The sequence below is a fragment of the Erpetoichthys calabaricus genome, chromosome 1 (genome assembly GCF_900747795.2).
Source record: "Erpetoichthys calabaricus chromosome 1, fErpCal1.3, whole genome shotgun sequence".
In the NCBI taxonomy this organism is placed as follows: Eukaryota; Metazoa; Chordata; class Cladistia; order Polypteriformes; family Polypteridae; genus Erpetoichthys; species Erpetoichthys calabaricus.
This window is the reverse complement of record NC_041394.2, coordinates 97,641,531-97,660,411: the sequence shown is the minus strand read 5'-3', so window position 1 is coordinate 97,660,411 and position 18,881 is coordinate 97,641,531. Positions and strand designations below refer to the sequence as shown.

The 18,881-nt window shown below is 38.6% G+C and overlaps 1 protein-coding gene across 1 annotated transcript in view; it reads left to right on the top strand.

Moving 5' to 3' along the window:
* Positions 1 to 262: 262 nt before the first annotated feature.
* LOC114645901 (solute carrier family 22 member 6-A-like) overlaps positions 263 to 18,881 on the top strand; it is a 51,079-nt gene continuing 32,460 nt past the window's right edge. The window contains exons 1-2 of the mRNA XM_028793816.2: positions 263 to 716; positions 6,673 to 6,776. Coding sequence (XP_028649649.1) covers positions 318 to 716; positions 6,673 to 6,776 — 503 coding nt within the window. The 5' untranslated portion in view covers positions 263 to 317. The remainder of the gene's footprint in view (positions 717 to 6,672; positions 6,777 to 18,881) is intronic.

The window sequence follows — 18,881 nt, the reverse complement described above, 5'->3', positions numbered from 1 at the left end:
TTATTTCATGCAGATGCTGGCATGGCACACCAAAATGGTTAATATTTACAGAGTAAATGAGGTGAATGTTGGAACTTTAGAAGAAAATGTAATGGGTAATGCTATTGTAGGAGCAGACAAGTACAAAAATAATTCCTTTGAAAAAAAAATTTAGAAAATTAACCACTTTGTCAAGATTGCCAAGGATATAAAGCTCAGTGAGTTCATTATTTGTTTTTCTTTTATTCCTAACCTTTGCACTCTTTTTGTTACAGCTGGGTTAAAAGCCTCTTGCATTTCTTGTGTGATACTGAGCTTTAGATCTGTTTGGAGCAAGTATGGGGTTTTCAGATCTTATGGACAGTGTTGGAGGCCTTGGCCGTTTCCAGTTTATCAACTCAGCGTTACTCATAATCCCTTCGATCATAATGGCAAGTCATACCTTGATGCAAAATTTTTCTGCTGCTGTTCCTGATCACCACTGCCGAATTCCAAATTTCACAATGAGTAACTGGAACATCACTCCTTTGGCACTGGATGGACAGACTCTCCTAAAAGCCTTTGTTCCTCATGATGGAAAAAATAAACCGTCGCGGTGCCTGCAGTTCACCGAGCCGCAGTGGCACCTGCTATTTCTAAACCAGAGCGTTGCAAACACCTCAGGGCTTCAGACGGAGCCATGCCGGTATGGTTGGACCTACAACAAGAAAGAGTTCAATGAAACAATAGTAACTGAGGTAGGCCACACTTATTTAAATTATTAGCTAAAAAGCCTTTTGCTCTCCTTCCTATATAGTGAATAAAGTTCTAATTCCAAATGGTGAAGATAACCAAGAGTCATTACTTTAAAATGAGAATGAATATTTCTTTGAACACGTAAGAATGACACTGTAACAAGAGACTCCGTTTGTTAAAGAACATAAATAAGATAAGAGTAACAAGTACAGAAGAAATCTAAATCACTACAGAAATCAGAATGGGGTAGACTTGAACTTCATTATAAAAAAAATGTAAAGATTCACTTTGGTAAGAAAAATATTCAATACACTCTACACAGTAAAGGAATTTAGAGCTAGAAACAAAACATAAGCACAGTGGTAGCAATGATGCCAGCAGTAACGAGACCATGGGTTTGCGTCCTGTGCTCTCCCTGTGTTGTTAGCGCTTTGAGTTGTGAAAAAAGCACTATATAAATGTAAAGAATTATTATCATTATTATAAGAAAAATATTTAGTGGCGGTTTCACTCTGCACTCTCTGGCAGTGTAGTAGAAAAGTGATCATAAATGTGACTTGGGTTATTTGTGTCAGTATGTGGAGTATAAATCAGGGGTCAGATTTAAAAACCTTGCATACTCACAAAAAGAAGACAAAAAAATGTGTATGCAACTTTCCATGCAAAACTTGGGACTTGCAAAAAAACACTTGGCAGGAGAATGTGTGTATATTTACAACAACTCTGACCCATGCGTATGTGACATTTTTGAAGAAACGGGACATGACAACACCCTTAATGAAGTAGGCAAATGCAGCCAAAGCAGCTAAATGATGATTCAGCCATATAATTAATTCAGGAAGTGGTCCCCTGAGGCAGAGCAGGCTCTGAGGGACTGCTTTGGAACTACAGACTGGGATATCCTGCAGGGGTCACATAGTGAGAACATTGAGGAGGTTGTTGACTGCACTACTGACTACATCAACTTCTGTATGGACATTGTAGTTCCAGTAAGAACAGTACACTGCTGTGCTAACAACAAGCCATGGATTACAAGTGACATCAAGGGCCTTTTGAACCAGAAGAAAAGGGCTTTTAAAGGTGGTGATCAGCATGAGCTCAAGCACGTGCAGAAGGAACTCAGAGTCCAGCTCAGGGCGGCGAAAGAGCAGTACAGGAGAAAGCTGGAGCAGAAGTTGCAGAAAAACAGCATGAAGGAAGTGTGGGATGGGATGAAGATCATCACTGGCTGCAGCTCGAAGCGGGGTGACACCATCGAGAGAGACATGAAGAGAGCAAACCAAATGAACAACTTCTTTAACAGGTTTGACCACCCTAACCCACTCTCACCTCGGAGTACTGCACCCTCCACCCATCCTTCTGCTGATACCAGCATAGGAGAGACATCCCCACCCACAATTACAGCAGCAAAAGTGAGCAGAGAGCTGAGGAAACTTTGTGCCAGCAAAGCAGCGGGTCCAGATGGAGTATCGCCACAACTGCTGAAGGTCTGTGCGCTGGAGCTGGGGAGTCCTCTACAGCGCATCTTCAACCTGAGCCTGGAACAGGGGAGAGTACTGAGGCTTTAGAAAACATCTTGTATCACCCCAGTCCCAAAGGTGTCACGTACTAGTGAGCTGAATGACTTCCGGCCTGTCACTCTGATGTCACATGTGATGAAGACCATGGAGAGGCCGCTGCTTCACCACCTGAGGCCACAGGTCCAACACGCCCTCGACCCTCTGCAGTTCGCATACCAGGAGAAGGTGGGAGCGGAGGATGCCATCATCTATATGCTACACTGATCCCTCTCCCACTTGGACAGAGGCAGTGGTGCTGTAAGAATTATGTTTCTAGACTTCTCTAGCGCCTTCAACACCATCCAACCTCTGCTCCTTAGGGACAAGCTGACAGAGATGGGAGTAGATTCATACCTGGTGGCATGGATCGTGGACTATCTTAAAGACAGACCTCAGTATGTGCATCTCGGGAACTGCAGGTCTGACATTGTGGTGAGCAACACAGGAGCGCCGCAGGGGACTGTACTTTCTCCGGTCCTGTTCAGCCTATATACATCGGACTTCCAATACAACGCAACAAGTCCTGCCACGTGCAAAAGTTCGCTGATGACACTGCTATTGTAGGCTGCATAAGGAGTGGGCAGGAGGAGGAGTATAGGAACCTAATCAAGGACTTTGTTAAATGGTGCATCTCAGACCACCTACAACTGAACACCAGCAAAACCAAGGAACTGGTGGTGGATTATAGGAGGACCAGGCCCCTCATGGACCCCGTGATCATCAAAGGTGACTGTGTGCAGAGGGTGCAGACCTATAAATACCTGGGAGTGCAGCTGGATGATAAATTGGACTGGACTGCCAATACTGATGCTCTGTGCAAGAGAGGACAGAGCCGACTATACTTCCTTAGAAGGAAGATGCTGCAGATGTTCTATCAGACAGTTGTGGCAAGCACCCTCTTCTACACGGTGGTGTGCTGGGGAGGCAGCATAAAGAAGAGGGACGCCTCACGCCTGGACAAACTGTTCAGGAAGGCAGGCTCTATTGTAGGCACGGAGCTGGACAGTTTGACATCCGTGGCACAGCAACGGGCGCTCACCAGGCTCCTATCAGTTATGGAGAATCCACTGCATCCACTAAACAGTGTCATCTCCAGACAGAAGAGCAGCTTCAGCGACAGACTGCTGTCACTGTCCTGCTCCACTGACAGACTGAGGAGATCGTTCCTCCCCCAAACTATGCGACTCTTCAGTTCCACCCGGGGGGGTAAACATTAACATTATTCAAAGTTATTGTCTGTTTTTACCTGCATTTTTATTACTCTTTAATATTATTTTTGTATCAATATGCTGCTGCTGGAGTATGTGAATTTCCCCTTGGGATTAATAAAGTATCTATCTATCTATCTATCTATCTATCTATCTATCTATCTATCTATCTATCTATCTATCTATCTATCTATCTATCTATCTATCTATCTATCTATCTATCTATCTATCTATCTATCTATCTATCTATCTATCTATCTATCTATCTAATAATTCAAATCACAGAGCCGTTATTATAAAGCACGTTGACATGTCAAACATATTACACCATCAGAAGTGATGACTATGATGTACAGACTTTAATGCAGTTGCCTTTTAAGGGGGCCAATGCTGCGTATTTGCACTGAGGAACCTGAATTGGGTGTTATATTGGCTTCCTCTTGTCGCTTCTCTAAATCTCATGGCCTATAGCCCAGTCATAGCCTAATAGTTTGATGTCAAAATTGTGTGTTTGGTGTTGCTTGAAGACTACGCAAATAGTCAAATACAGTAGAGTGAGTTTTTAGAGACAGGCAGGATTTCTTTGACCATAATGATGACTACATGGTTTATTAGATGATTTAGACTTTCAAGAGCCCTTTTCTTGTAACCATGTGCTGAGTTGGGCCCGGTGTTAGGAAGGCAAACTTTCTGAAATCGGGCTACACCTGTTCATATGCAGGTTTAGGCAATGGCTGGTTTTCTGGCAACAGACACCTAACAAGGGGATCTGGCCGACAGTTAAGGAATATCTTAGCCAAGCTTCAGCTGCATCATGCCTGCTGTCCTGGAAACCACTAGGCGCTACATTCAATTTCCGTATAGTGGATGTACAAGTCAAAATAAAAACACAATTTGCAGTAGTGTCTGGTTTTCTTGATGTAATTGGCACAATCAACTGCACTCATATTGCCATAACAGCACCTAGCGAGAATGAAGCTGCTTTTGTTAACTTTAAGTAGTTACATTTGAGTCATCTGAATGCCAAGAGGAGACAAATGTCAGGACTGCTCTGAGATAATGCCATATAATAAAGTATGAGGTTGATTAGCATGGTCCATATATGATTGTTTAAGGCTGTGAACCAGGCAGAGTTTGAGGCACTTTCAAATATGCATATTTAGAAGATGATTGTGATTTATAAAGTGTAAATTGCGTACAAATGTGTGTACGCCAGGTTTTATAAATCAGATTATTTTTTGCTGTACGCTTTTTCCTGTTTTTTGATGTAACCGTATTTTCACACTGGAATCCATGCAAAGGGAGGAAAGATTATGGTTAAGATGTATAATGTACTGTTTTTGTTTTGAGGAACACGTTGGCAATGGATACAAAAATAAAATCCAAGACTCATATACCTAGGCCTGGTCACTTTCTGTATGAAGCTTGGTTGTTTATCATCTGTGTAGCACCGTTTTCCTCAGGGTGTTAATTTTCCTTCCACCATCCACAGACGTGAAGTTTATTTATTAATGATCTAAACTGGCCTGGTATAATTTCATATGTGTGTGTGTGTGTGTGCGTGCGTGTGCGTGTGTGTGTGTGTGTGTGTGTGAATGTGCACTGCCCAGGTTTCCTTCTTTCAATTTTGACAGGTTAAGTTGTGTCCTGAGAGAATTTTCACATTTGTTCTTGATCAAAATAATAGAAAAAGAACATTCTAAAAACTTTTTTTTTGAAAACTTTCCATTAACATTATTGATGAGCTCTTGAGCTCTACAGAGTCTGAGATTTTCATAGTTCCAAAAAATCCAAACATGTATTATAGATTGTAAGGGATGGACCGCACCATTTCCCGGCTGGAATGCCCTCAGGATGGTAAGACTGGGAGAGAAAACATGCACAGGGCATTATCTCCCCTGGAGTGCTTGATGGCAGCTCACTGGGGTTGCAGCAGTGCCTCAGATTCCTACATGGCACCATGAGACATGGAGTTATTTTGTGCAGCCCTGTTGGGTTCCATGAATGTGGCTCAGGGAGTGCTGCAGGGCCTGGGGAGTCCTACTTCACGTCTATAGAGCATTGTAAGTACTCCTGGGTAGGAGATAAAAGAAGCTGCCTACTTCATATGGACGAGCTAGAGTTGGGAGGAAGGTGGAAGATGCAGTGACAGGGAGAAAGAAGAAAAGAATTGCTTTATTGTGCTGAGAATTATGCTTATTAGACATACTTGGACATACTTGTGACTGTGGTGGTGGGAAACGCTTGGTAAAAAAGAGTTTTACACAATAAAGACTCTTTGTGCTTTTAACTTGTGTCTGAGCCTGCCTTTGTTGGGTGTTTGAGGAGCAAGATGTACAAAAGACATAACAATAAAAATAAGACATTTTCAATCATCATACATTTCATGCAGTAAATTGACAATTGCATAACTGCCTCAAGACTTTACAGCACAATTTCAAATTTCCAAATTATTGTAAGCTTGCTGATGAGTGAAGTACTGCCTGAAAGTACTGTTGCCTTCCAGGCATGGCAAGTCCAGTCACAATTGCGATCCTTTCCGTTTCCTTTTTCCAGTATGGTAAGGTGTAACAAACGCAAGACGTCAGATAGATACAGTATGCCTCTCTTATGTTACCATCAGTTTCCTGATGGTTCCCGTTCTGCATAATGAACCAGATACAATCAAGTTCCTCTCTTTTAGTGTTAATACTTATGAGATCTGATTTTGTTACGATGTGTATGTGGCAGTGGGTGGTGTGGGTTGGGGTGTTTGTTTCTTTTCTTTTTTCACTTATCTTCCTAATGTACTGGCTTGTCATCTCCATCTACCTATTAATGTTCTAAAACCACCTTATTCAGTTTTCTCTCCTTATACCATATCAAGATGTAACAAACTTGTCCATTAAGGGACGTCTGCTGTAATGTTAATTAATTCTGTATGCTATACAAACAATGATAACCATGACAATGCATATATTTTTGTGTTTTAAGCAATAAGCGTGGGCAAAAGAATTATGTTCTCATCTTTTTCATTAAATAGTATGCAAAATGAAAACCTAAAATACATGCTAATATTATCAGTATTTTATCAGCAGCCATTATTCAATCCAACTTAGCTATTAGCTAAGCAAATGAGCTGGATGGAGTAATTGGTCTCCTCTCGTTTGTCAAATTTTGTTTGTTCTTATGTTCAATGTTTGTGCCCACAGTGGGACCTTGTGTGTGACCTGCGGCACCTGAAGCAGATGAGCCAGACTGTCTATATGGGGGGAATTTTGGCAGGAGCCATCATCCTTGGTGGCCTATCAGACAAGTAAGCAAGTTTGTGTAAAGGCGACTTAGTGACCTTGAGCATTTGATGTTATTAGGTAAAATACTTCCAGGTATAACACTAAAGGATAAAAAAATAGAGGAATAAGAGAAATGACAGAATTGTGGAAAGATAATTGCAACCATTAAACTAGAGAGCTAAGACCTAAGTGTTTTGGAATTGTGGTTCAGCTAGAAATGGTGTTTGCTAGAAGATATATGTGCACAGCCACAGAACACGACAAACACACGCCATAATACTTGAATATGCTCTTCAGCAATACCCAGCTTCCAATTAGTGAATCAAAACTTTCACTAACTTGCTTCACTCTTCCTCGGTAAGCTTTTCACCCCCTTGGAAAAAGGAATTATAACAACCAAATTTCCAAACTAGTTATACATAAGATCACAGTCTGTTAATTAGTTTTTTTATTGCCTAAAAATCTTTATATATAATATGCTACCCTACCGTGGCTGTCCATTTGTCTGTCCAGGATTTTAAATCACCTGTAGCTCGCAAACTGTTTGACCTATTGACCTGAAATTTGGTATACATACTATGTGACATCTACTATCCACTTTCAGTGTGATGATTGACCTCCAAGGTTATTCCTCTTTTTTTTAAATTTTATTTTATTATAGAATCAACTCTCGGAAGCGGCCAGCAGGGTGGCCATGTGGTGTATGTGTACGGGTGCCGTTCTCATCCCTACCTCCTTTGCTGTCACTTCCCCTACTTCTTCATATATTAGATCTTTCTTGAGGCAGATTGAAGACTTAAGTGCCAGCTTAAGTGAAAAATTAATTGCAACAAAAACACTGGCTTAATCAGTTTTAACGTGAAAAGATGCTGTCGAAAGAAGAGAAGAAGTGGGGCGCTAGGGTGGAGAAAAGAAGAGCTGCTCAGAAAGCAGCAAGCGCATCAACCTCTGAGCAAATGAATGCTGAATGTACAGAGAAAGAGGATAAAAACTATGAATGCTCAAGTCAAGTGTATCCACTGCACGCTATCATGCAGTGCGCCATTACTGGTGTTAAATATTACATAATGAGCTATGAGGACAGTAGAACTGAACCTTTATAGTTTAAGCAAATGGTGGTGAAGAGGTGACATGTTTGAAGAGTTTAAAAGTACCGTGGTAGACAGCAGGACTTTAGGAACCTTCAAAACTCAACGTGATGTTATTTTGTAGATATTAGGTGGACAGGATTAGTAAGTTTTACAGGGCTGAATGGCCTGTTGTCATTAAAACTGTTCTAATGTTCTAAAAAAACATTATACTGATTTGTGACCCGGGATTGGATTGGAAAAAATAGATAGCATTAAAGATGTTTTAAACCAACATCATGCAAATTGAAATTGTTAAATATTTCCATATGAAGGACAATCAAATGACAAATACCATCCCTAGAACAGTGCAGAAGAAAAAGAAGCTGTCAGGGCAGACACTTAGAGAAGGCAAAAACCATGGCTAGAGCTGAAAAGAAAATGAGACATGTATCAATGAATTGCAAGGAGCCTGAGCGTAACGTTGGTCTGGGGTCCTTCCATGTACTGGCACTTGGAGTTACTCCAACAGTGAAGCAGCTGTCTTGGTTAAAAAGCTCAGAATTTTTAAAACATTAGGGACTCAAAGTAAAATCACAGGTCAGTGGTAACTGGCATGAAATAGTAAAATTTCCTGCTTTGATCAGGGACTTCCATGCAAACAAAATCAAATGTGAGTTGCCAAAAGAGAAAGAGCCTTCTGTGAGTGCCTAACATTTAAAAATACAACCTCATTAAAGATTTAAATTGATATCCAGCTGAGAAATGGGTGTTGAAATTGCAGGAGGAAAGAAAATTGACCTGTGGAATAGAATGGGTAAAGCAGGACTGCAGCAAGGTTGTAAGCCAGACTTTCGGAAAACAGAGGGCTAGCAGAGTCTGTGAAGAAATTTCTTGGAAATCTGAGGCTGGAAATAACATTCAGTGGTTGAATTCAGGAAAGACCTCTCTACCACTACAGGAATTTAAAATAAAAAGATGAGGATGAGTATTGCTCATCCTCTGTTGACCCACAAACACGGCAGCTTCCCTGCCTGCATTAAACGGCATTGACTGCTCAAACAAAGTGTGAGGAAGGGCAGGTGTACCTAATGAACTGGCCACTGGCTACAGTGTACATGGAAACAGAAATGGGGTGACTACATCTTTCATTTTTCCTAGCTGAAGGTCTTCCTTCCTGTTTGATCATCTTTATTTAGTCATTATTTAGTCGCAAATAATAAATATCAAGCAGTACTTAAAAGAAATATTTCATTATTTATTATTATTATTTATTATTTTTTTTAATTTTGTATAGCCCAAAATCACACAGGAAGTGCCGCAATGGGCTTTAACAGGCCCTACCTCTTGACAGCCCCCCAGCCTTGACTCTCTAAGAAGACAAGGAAAAACTCCCAAAAAAAACCTTGTAGGGAAAATGGAAGAAACCTTGGGAAAGGCAGTTCAAAGAGAGACCCCTTTCCAGGTAGGTTGGGGGTGCAGAGGGTGTCAAAAGAAGGTGGTCAGTACAATACAATACACAGAACAGAACAAATCCTCAATATAGTATTAAATAAAAAAATTTTTAGAAGTAAAAAAAAAATAAAAATTTTAGAAGTATGGAGCAGAATTTAATAGTAAATGATATCACATAATAAGATTTGGATATTTTTAGAGTCCTGGAGACCTCATCCATCAAGCTGCCTCCCCCATTTGGCCATTCCACGGCTAAAACAGTGCTGGGCCAGCCAATCCGATGAAAGGACCCCTCTTTCCCACGATTCCTGCGATCCTTCATCAGGGATGACTTTACCTTAGGCAGGCAAAACAACTTGGCAGGCAGGCTGTGGCACCAAGTGCTACATTTGAGTACTGAGAAGAGAAACAGAATAGGTGAGGGTTAGTATCCAATTATAACTATCATGTTACTTATGTTTTAGTGCTAATGACTAACAACAGAGATGCAGTCTGTACAGTTAATCAGCAGCTCTAGTCAGGATATGCTAAATTGAAGTAGTGAGTCTTCAGCCGGGATTTAAAAGCTGAGACCGAAGGGGCATCTCTTATAGTGGCAGGCAGACCATTCCACAGTTTAGGGGTCCTGTAACTAAAAGCTCGACCTCCCATTGTTATTTTATTAATCCTTGGAACCATAAGCAGACCGGCATCTTGAGATCTTAATGTGCGCTCTGGTTTGTAAGTCATAATAAGTTCAGACAAGTAAGCCGGACCTTGGCCATTTAATCTATACTAATAAAAGGCAAAGCCCTCACTGACTCACTGACTGACTGACTGACTGACTCACTCACTCATCACTAATTCTCCAACTTCCCGTATAGGTAGAAGGCTGAAATTTGGCAGGCTCATTCCTTACAGCTTACTTACAAAAGTTAGACAGGTTTCATTTCGAAATTCTACGCGTAATGGTCATAACTGAAACCTGTTTTTTGTCCATATACTCTAATGGAGGAGGCGGAGTCACGTATCACGTCATCACGTATTACGCCTCCTATGTAATCACGTGAAGTGAAAACAAGGAACAGATTTACAGCACGAGTCAAACGCGTAACGAAGGTAAATGACATTAATTGTTGAGTGTCTTTTAATACTGTGTAATTGTTGAGTGTCTTTTAATACTTTGTAAGCATACATATTAACAGATGTGCAATTAAACGTGTGCATTTATGGGGTGATTTCTCAGGCTTAAAGCTCGAAGTGATCACTCGAGTGAAGGCAGCTTCACAAAAAAAACAGATCCTTAACAAACTGTTATTGGTATATTTTCCCTCAATTTTAAAAGGTTTTCTTTTCTTCTTAATAAAAATTTAAAAGCAGAACTTTGCCGGTGCGAACCGCGGGGATTTCAGTGACTGACGCATACAGACATATTCATAAGTGCAGGTACTTCGGAAAGAAAGCACCGTGTAAACCTAAAGTTTAAATTAAGTTCATAGACCTACAAAAGGTTGCCATTGATTTGAGGCAAGATTGCTTTTCTCCTGTACAACTATACGTTGCATTCTCAAGAGTGTGCTTGCACAGCTTGGTCATATTACAACCGGAGTGCTGAACTGACAACGTGATATATAAACAAAACAATCGTAAAAACAGGATTAAATAAAAAGGCTGCTTCCGTTGGCAAAGCAACGAAAAAGGAAGACCTTATATGACGTTCGTTTATAAAACAGCGGAGAGGCTGTGTGAAGTCAGCTTCACAAAAAAACAGATCCTTAACAAATTGTTATTGGTAGATTTTCACTCAATTTAAAAAGGTTTTCTTCTTAATAAAAATTTAAAAGCAGTACTTCGCCGCTGCAAAGCACGGGGATGTATATATATACATAGATAGATAGAGATATATATGTATATAGATAGATAGATAGATAGATAGATAGATAGATAGATAGATAGATAGATAGATAGATAGATAGATAGATAGATAGATAGATAGATAGATAGATAGATAGAGATATATAGATATATATATAGATAGATAGAGATATATCTATACATATTAATAAAAGGCAAAGCCCTCACTGACTGACTGACTGACTGACTCACTCACTCACTCATCACTAATTCTCGAACTTCCCGTGTAGGTGGAAGGCTGAAATTTGGCAGGCTCATTCCTTACAGCTTACTTACAAAAGTTAGGCAGGTTTCATTTCGAAATTCTACGCGTAATGGTCATAACTGGAACATATTTTTTGTCCATATACTCTAATGGAGGAGGCGGAGTCACGTATCGCGTCATCACGCCTCCTACGTAATCACGTGAACTAAAAACAAGGAAGAGATTTACAGCACGAGTCAAATGCGGGAACGAAGGTAAATGACGTTAATTTTTGACTGTCTTTTAATACTGTGTAAGCATACATATTAACACATGTGCAATTAAACGTGTGCATTTACGGGGTGATTTCTCAGGCTTAAAAACTCGCCTTTTATCAAATGCGGGAACAAAGGTAACTGACGTTGTTCACTGTCTTTTAATACTGTGTAACCATACATATTAACACATGTGCAATTAAACGTGTGCATTTACGGGGTGATTTCTCAGGCTTAAAAGCTCGCCTTTTACTAAAAAGGTAAATGCAAAACTATTTTCAATCATTCTATGATCTGCTTCTCACAACTGAAGGCACTGTGGCTGATGGTAAATGACGTTAATTTTTGAGTGTCTTTTAATACTGTGTAACCATACATATTAACACATGTGCAATTAAACTTGTGCATTTACGTGGTGATTTCTCAGGCTTAAAAGCTCGCCTTTTACTAAAAAGGTAAATGCAAAACTATTTTCAATCATTCTATGATCTGCTTCTCACAACTGAAGGCACCGTGGCTGATGTTACGTCACTTGCTGTCCAACCATAAGCGTTACCTGGTAGGTAACCGGACACTCTCTTCACTCCCTTTCAGGAATCGAACCTCTGAGGTTTTCTTTTGTTCTTAATTAAAATTTAAAAGCAATACTTCACCGCTGCTAAGCCCCTCTAGCGCTGACGTCCCAGGTTCGATTACCGTAAGCAAGTGCAGTGAGTGTGTAATTACATTCACGGCATTCGTAGTCTGATTCACAATCTGATTGTATGGGTGGTTACCTACCAGGTAACGCTTATACTTGGCCACCAAGTCAGGTCGAAGTGATCACTCGAGTAAAGGCAGCTTCACAAAAAAACAGATCCTTAACAAACTGTTATTAGTATATTTTCCCTCAATTTAAAAATGTTTTATTTTCTTCTTAATAAAAATTTAAAAGCGGTACTTCGCCGGTGCGAAGCGCGTGGATTTGACCGACTGACACATACAGACATATTCATGAGTGCAGGTACTTTGGAAAGAAAGCACCGTGTAAACCTAAAGTTTAAATTAAGTTCATAGACCTACAAAAGGTTGCCATTCATTTGAGGCAAGATTGCTTTTCTTCTGTACAACTATACGTTGCATTCTCAAGAGTGTGCTTGCACGGCTTCGGATATAGATATATATATATATATATATGTATGTCTATATATAAATATGTAAGCTTATAAGTACTGCCTTACTTCTCTTTAAGAAAGGAAGATGTAATGATACTTGATTTAAACGATTCCATGTCTTCCTGGGTTTGCGTAGCTTATTGTCAATATCTTTACACCTGTTTTTAACACTTATTTACTGAAATGGGCTTTCACGAAAAAAGTTAGGGCTTTGCTACAGGATACACCCTCCACAAGTTAAGCAAGTAAAAATAAAATATATATTTCTGTTTTATTTAAACCTTTTAAGTTCGTATGCATAGCCCCATTTGACTGTTTAATTTTTTTTTCTTTCTTCAGTGATATTTAATCTCCTTAAAGAAAAAGAACATATCCATTTTACTTTTTTTGTATCTCTTTAGTAATATTTTACTGTAAAAGGATAACCAGTATTTAAACCTTTTATGTTTCTTTATACATTTATTTTACACAATGTTGAAAAATTAATAAGAAAGCTACATATTTTGGCAGCTGCTGCTTTCATTTTCAATGAAATGAAAAAAGCTCTCCAAGACAAAACGTCAATGAAGAAGAAAAAGGAGAAACCCTCATTTATAAAACTTTGCTGCAGATGACTTAACTGAAAATAAATGAATAGTTCCTATGTGTATAATACATATTTATCTATTTTACTTATGCCTTTATTCCACCAACTTACAACATCTGAGGTACAATTTGTTACATTACTTTTGTTTTTTGCAGCACAGGCAGGTGAAGTGACTTCCTCAGGGTCACACAGTGGTGTCAGTACCAGGATTTGAACTGACAAGCTCCGGGTTTGCTGAAATATTACTGAAGAAAGAAAAAAAACGAAAACGGGCAAATGGGGCTATGCATACAAATGTCCATCCGTCCATTATCCAACCTGCCATATCCTAAATACAGGAGCCAATAAGTTCATATATATATATATATATATATATATATATATATATATATATATATATACAGTATATATATATATATATATATATATATATATATATATATATACAATATATATATATATATATATATATATATATATATATATATATATATATATATATATGTGAATGTATGTATGTATATATGTATGTCTATATATATATATATATGTAGATATGTAAATTTGTATATGTATATATATGTTTATGTGGATGTGTATATACGTATGTATATGTAGATATGTGTATATGTAGATATGTATATATATATGTATATGTATATATATGTTTATGTGTGTGTGTGTGTGTATATTATATATATAAAAGACAGCAACACTCATAACAATGACAACACAATTACATTGACAATCATGTTACGTTATTTTTAAAATGTTTCCTTTTTTTTTTTTCATAACCATATTAACACACTACTTCTCCGCTGCGAAGCGCGGGTATTTTGCTAGTGCTTTATATGTTAAAAGGAGGATTTTGAAATCTGCCCTAAACTTAATCGGGAGCCAGTGTAAGGATTTAAGAACTGGAGTTATGTGTTCGTATTTTCTTGTTCTTGTAATAATTCTTGCAGCCGCATTTTGGATTAACTGGAGGCTGTATAAAGAACAGTTTGAACATCCAGTGAATACCGCATTGCAGTAGTCAATCCTACTAGAAATAAATGCAAGAATTAATTTCTCAGAATCCTGTTTATTTAGAAAGCGCCTTAATTTCCTAACATTTTTAAGAAAGAAGAAACATGTTTTGGACAACTTTGTAAAATGCGCTTTAAATGACATGCTAGAGTCAAAGATAACTCCTAGATTGCAGGCTGATTCAGTAAAATTAATTGGGATTCCAACTGAGTTAAATGATGACAAAATATTGTTATGATCAGCATCATTCCCTCCAACAATTAACATCTCTGTTTTATCTGTATTTAAAGACAAGTAGTTCTCATTCATCCACTCCTGTAATTCACTAACACAACTAATTAAAGCAACATCGGAGAAACTTCATTTGATTTAAATGAAAAGTATAACTGGGTGTCATATGCATATGAGTGAAAATTAACATTATGTTTCCTAAGGATAGATCCCAGTGGAAGCATGTAAAGTGAAAACAGTAAAGGTCCCAGTACTGAGCCCTGCTGGACACCATATTGAACTTCTGTGTATAATGATGGAGTACTGTCAGCACATTTCTGTACATATTGGAATCGATTTGATAAGTAAGAACTAAACCAAGTGAGCACGGTGCCTGTAAGCCCAACATCATTTTCTAGCCTGTGCAGTAAAATAGAATGGTCAATGGTGTCAAATGCTGCACTTAAGTCCAACAACATAATTAGAGTGGAGTTTCCTTCATCAGAGGATGTCAGAATGTCGTTTACAACCCGCGTTAGTGCTGTTTCTGTACTATGACCAGTGCGAAAACCAGACTGGAATTTCTCAAATAAATTGTAATGTGTAAGGTGTGTCTGAAGCTGACTGGCGACTACTTTTTCTAGTATTTTAGAGAGAAACGGTAGATTTGAAATAGGCCTATGATTATTTAGTACGTGTGGGTCTAGGTCTGACTTTTTAAGTAATAGTTTAATGACTGACACTTTTAGTGTATCAGGTACTGTGCCATGCAATAATGAACTACTGATAATGTTTAGAATAGGCGCTTCAAGAACATTCATTACACTTTTTACTAGTTTTGTTGGCACTGGATCTAGGGAACAAGTAGTGGGCTTCATTTTAGAAATTAAAGTTAAGACTTCCTGCTCAGTTACAGGATTAAAATTACTAAAGTGCTGAATGCAATGTGAGGCAGGGTCTGCTAAGCTAGTATGCGGTTTGGATTGTGATGCAGAGAGCTGGGATCTTATATTTTTAATTTTCTCATTGAAGAAGATCATAAAGTCTGTACTGCTAATATCTGTTGGTATTTTGCACTGTTGATCTGAATTTCCATTTGTTAATTTAGCCACTGTTCTAAACAGTACCCGAGGATTTTTATTATTGCTATCTATTATTGTAGGATAGTATTCTGAGCGAGCTTTAAAGAGGGCTATTTTTAATATTTATTAACACTCTCTGTCCATGCAATTTGAAAGACATGTAGCTTTGTTGTTCTCCATCTGCGCTCCAGTTTTCAACACTCTAGTTTAAGAGCTTGAGTGTTTTCATTAAACCAGGGAGAGTTTCTATGTGCTTTGATCACTTTGTTTTAAGGGGAGCCACTGTGTCCAGAGCATCTCTCAAGGTCACATTATAATGTGATGTTAACTCATCTAAATGGTTTTCCACAATTACACTCGACTTACTCAAAGTATCTATAAATTTTGAAGCAGAATTACAATCTAGATGTCGCACTGTCTTTGTTTTAATCTTGGGAGTGTGTTGGCAAGGGCAGGACTAAATCAAATGTAATTAAGTAGTGATCGGAAATAACTTCATTTAATGGAGTAATATTTAAATTTTGAATTTCAACTTTGTAAATTATAATTAAATCTAATGTGTGGTTATGATTATGAGTTGGACCTTTGACAATCTGACAAAATCCTACTGAATTTAACAAATAAGTAAAACATTTGCTAAAAGTGTCAGTTTCTACATCAATGTGTAAATAAAATCCCCCATCAGTACTACGTGATCATAATTTATAGCCAAGTCAGATAGAAGGTTGCTAAATTCAGTCATGAACAATGAATATGGCCCTGGTGGTCAGTAGACTAGCACTATAATTGTGTTGGAATCTGTTTTAATATTTAAAATGAATGCCTCAAAGGATGTAAAGTTGCCTAAATTTTTAGAAGTGATTTGCATTTTGTTACAATGAATTATTCCAAGGCCTCCTCCTCGACCAAAATCTCTAGACTTATGAAGGAACGAGTAGCCATCTGGTGACACCTCAGCTAGGGGGACAGTGTCACATTTACTAAGCCAGGTTTCAGTGAGAAGACACAGATCAGATTTTGTACTTAATATAATATCATTTACCAAAACAGCTTTAGTGCCAAGAGAGCGAATGTTCAATAAGCAGCATTTAAAACTGCATGGTTCTTTCTGAACTGGTGATATATTTTTTTGTTTTAATTTGAAGTAAATTTCTATTACAGATGCCCCTGGTGGAGGGTCTGGTTTTATCCCTTGGTCTAATTATACACCTTATTTTTTGGTTATCAATTAATTTAAGGTTTGTATCAAGACTAAATTTACTGGATGCCCCACGACAAGGATTATGGGTAACAGCTTCAGAAAAGTAACAGGTGCGATAAACAACAGCCTGTGATTTAAGATCACATGACTGCGGCCTGGATGGTGCTCTAATCAGTCAACCAGGCAGTTTTGCTGACATATTTTGAGATAATACATAAGATCCCCTCCAGTTAGGATGAAGACCATCTCTTCTGAAAAATCCAGGCCTTTCCCAAAAATCATATCAATTGTTCACAAACGCTATGCTTTTATTTGCGCACCAGGTTTCTAGCCAGCAGTGAAGGGAATTCAATCTGCTATAAATCACATCCCCTCTATGTAATCTTGGTAAGGGGCCAGATACAACTAAATTCTGACATTTTCTTTTGGCTTTAATGCATAGAGAGATTAAGTTCCTCTTTAATACCTCAGGTTGCTGTAAATAAATATTAAATTAGTGCCGACATGCAGCAATAAGGTAGATACTTCATCGTCGGCGACACGGTCCAATGCGGCCTCTATGCCAGAAATCTTGGCCCCTGCGAGGCACTTAACATTAACTGCTGGTTTAACACAGTTTGGAATTCTAACATTACACACTATGGAATCGCCAATTATGAGCACTTTCTTATTCTCAGTTTCAACAGGCGCGCTGCGGAGTGCTGAGAATCTGTTCTGGGTCCGAATTGGTGACCTGGGTGCCGGGGGACTACATTTTGGATTCTTAGACCCCCGTCTTACTGTTACCCACTCGCCCTGTGGCTGAATTGGTGCTGCTGACTTCGGCCATGCACTGACTACAGTGGGACCAGGAGAGACTGAAGCCGAATCAGAAGTAGCCGAATTGTCTAAACAAACTGAGTCGATCCAATTTTCAGTTTGCCTAATCGCTATCAGATTCCTAATGTGGTCCTCCAATTCTTGTATTTTCCCGACCAACTGTAAATTAACTAAACACTTTTGGCAGGTGAAGCCTGAACTGTACATGCTGCAGGACACACAACATATAAACGTGCCCTCAACGGGCACAGAGCAGATAGAACTTACGTTTAGTGTTGATGTCATCTTCTCCATTTTTTTGTAGTTACTTAAGTGCTTTCCGCTTCAGCTGAATCACTAAGAGACCGTCGGCTTTAAGTTTCCACCACCCGCTGAGCGATCGACTTTAAACTCTCACTGCCAGTTATTTCTACTGGTCAGTTGCCGGCTTTACTTCAGATGAACTTGCTCGGGTGTTTGCGAAGGGCTATGTGCCTGTGGGAGATACTTTTTTATGCTATTTTTTATACTTTTTATACTGATACTATGCAATATTACCTTTTTTTACTGATTGAGTCTATTGTTGTAGAAAGTTACTTTATTTTAATTTTAATTATAATTGTTTCCCATTATAATTACAGTTTATGTAACTAAATATAAATAATTTCAAATAATTCAGTTTCATATGTATGCATCTGTGTGAATAAATTGGTAAGGGCTGTGCCCATTTCTCATGCGATTACTTGCGAATCACTAGGGCTAGAACCTTGATCTTGGTCTTAATTGAAAGCTTATCATGTCTTAATGTGTCAGTGAAGCAAAAAATAAGACTCTGCGAAGTTACTGGGCTTCGAGCATTTCCTGAATAGGCAAATTGATTGTGAAGGTGACATGGCAGAAAGCAGTGACATCCGCTGAGTGTGAAGCAAATTGCATAAGACATTTACATGATAGGTGTAAGAAGAATGGCAGCTGCAGCATCACCCAACAATTGAGCACATATGGCACGACAACCTTCTGGTACTCGCAAACTACTTGGGCTAGAACATTGATGTTGGTCTTAATCGATGTGTTATGACCTAATACATTCTGGAAAGTCAAAAATATTGAGCTTGTGTTAACTTTGGAAAAGTAAAGCAATCAACAGAGTGACATGGCAGAAAAACAGTGCCATATGCTGGGCATCTTATTGGT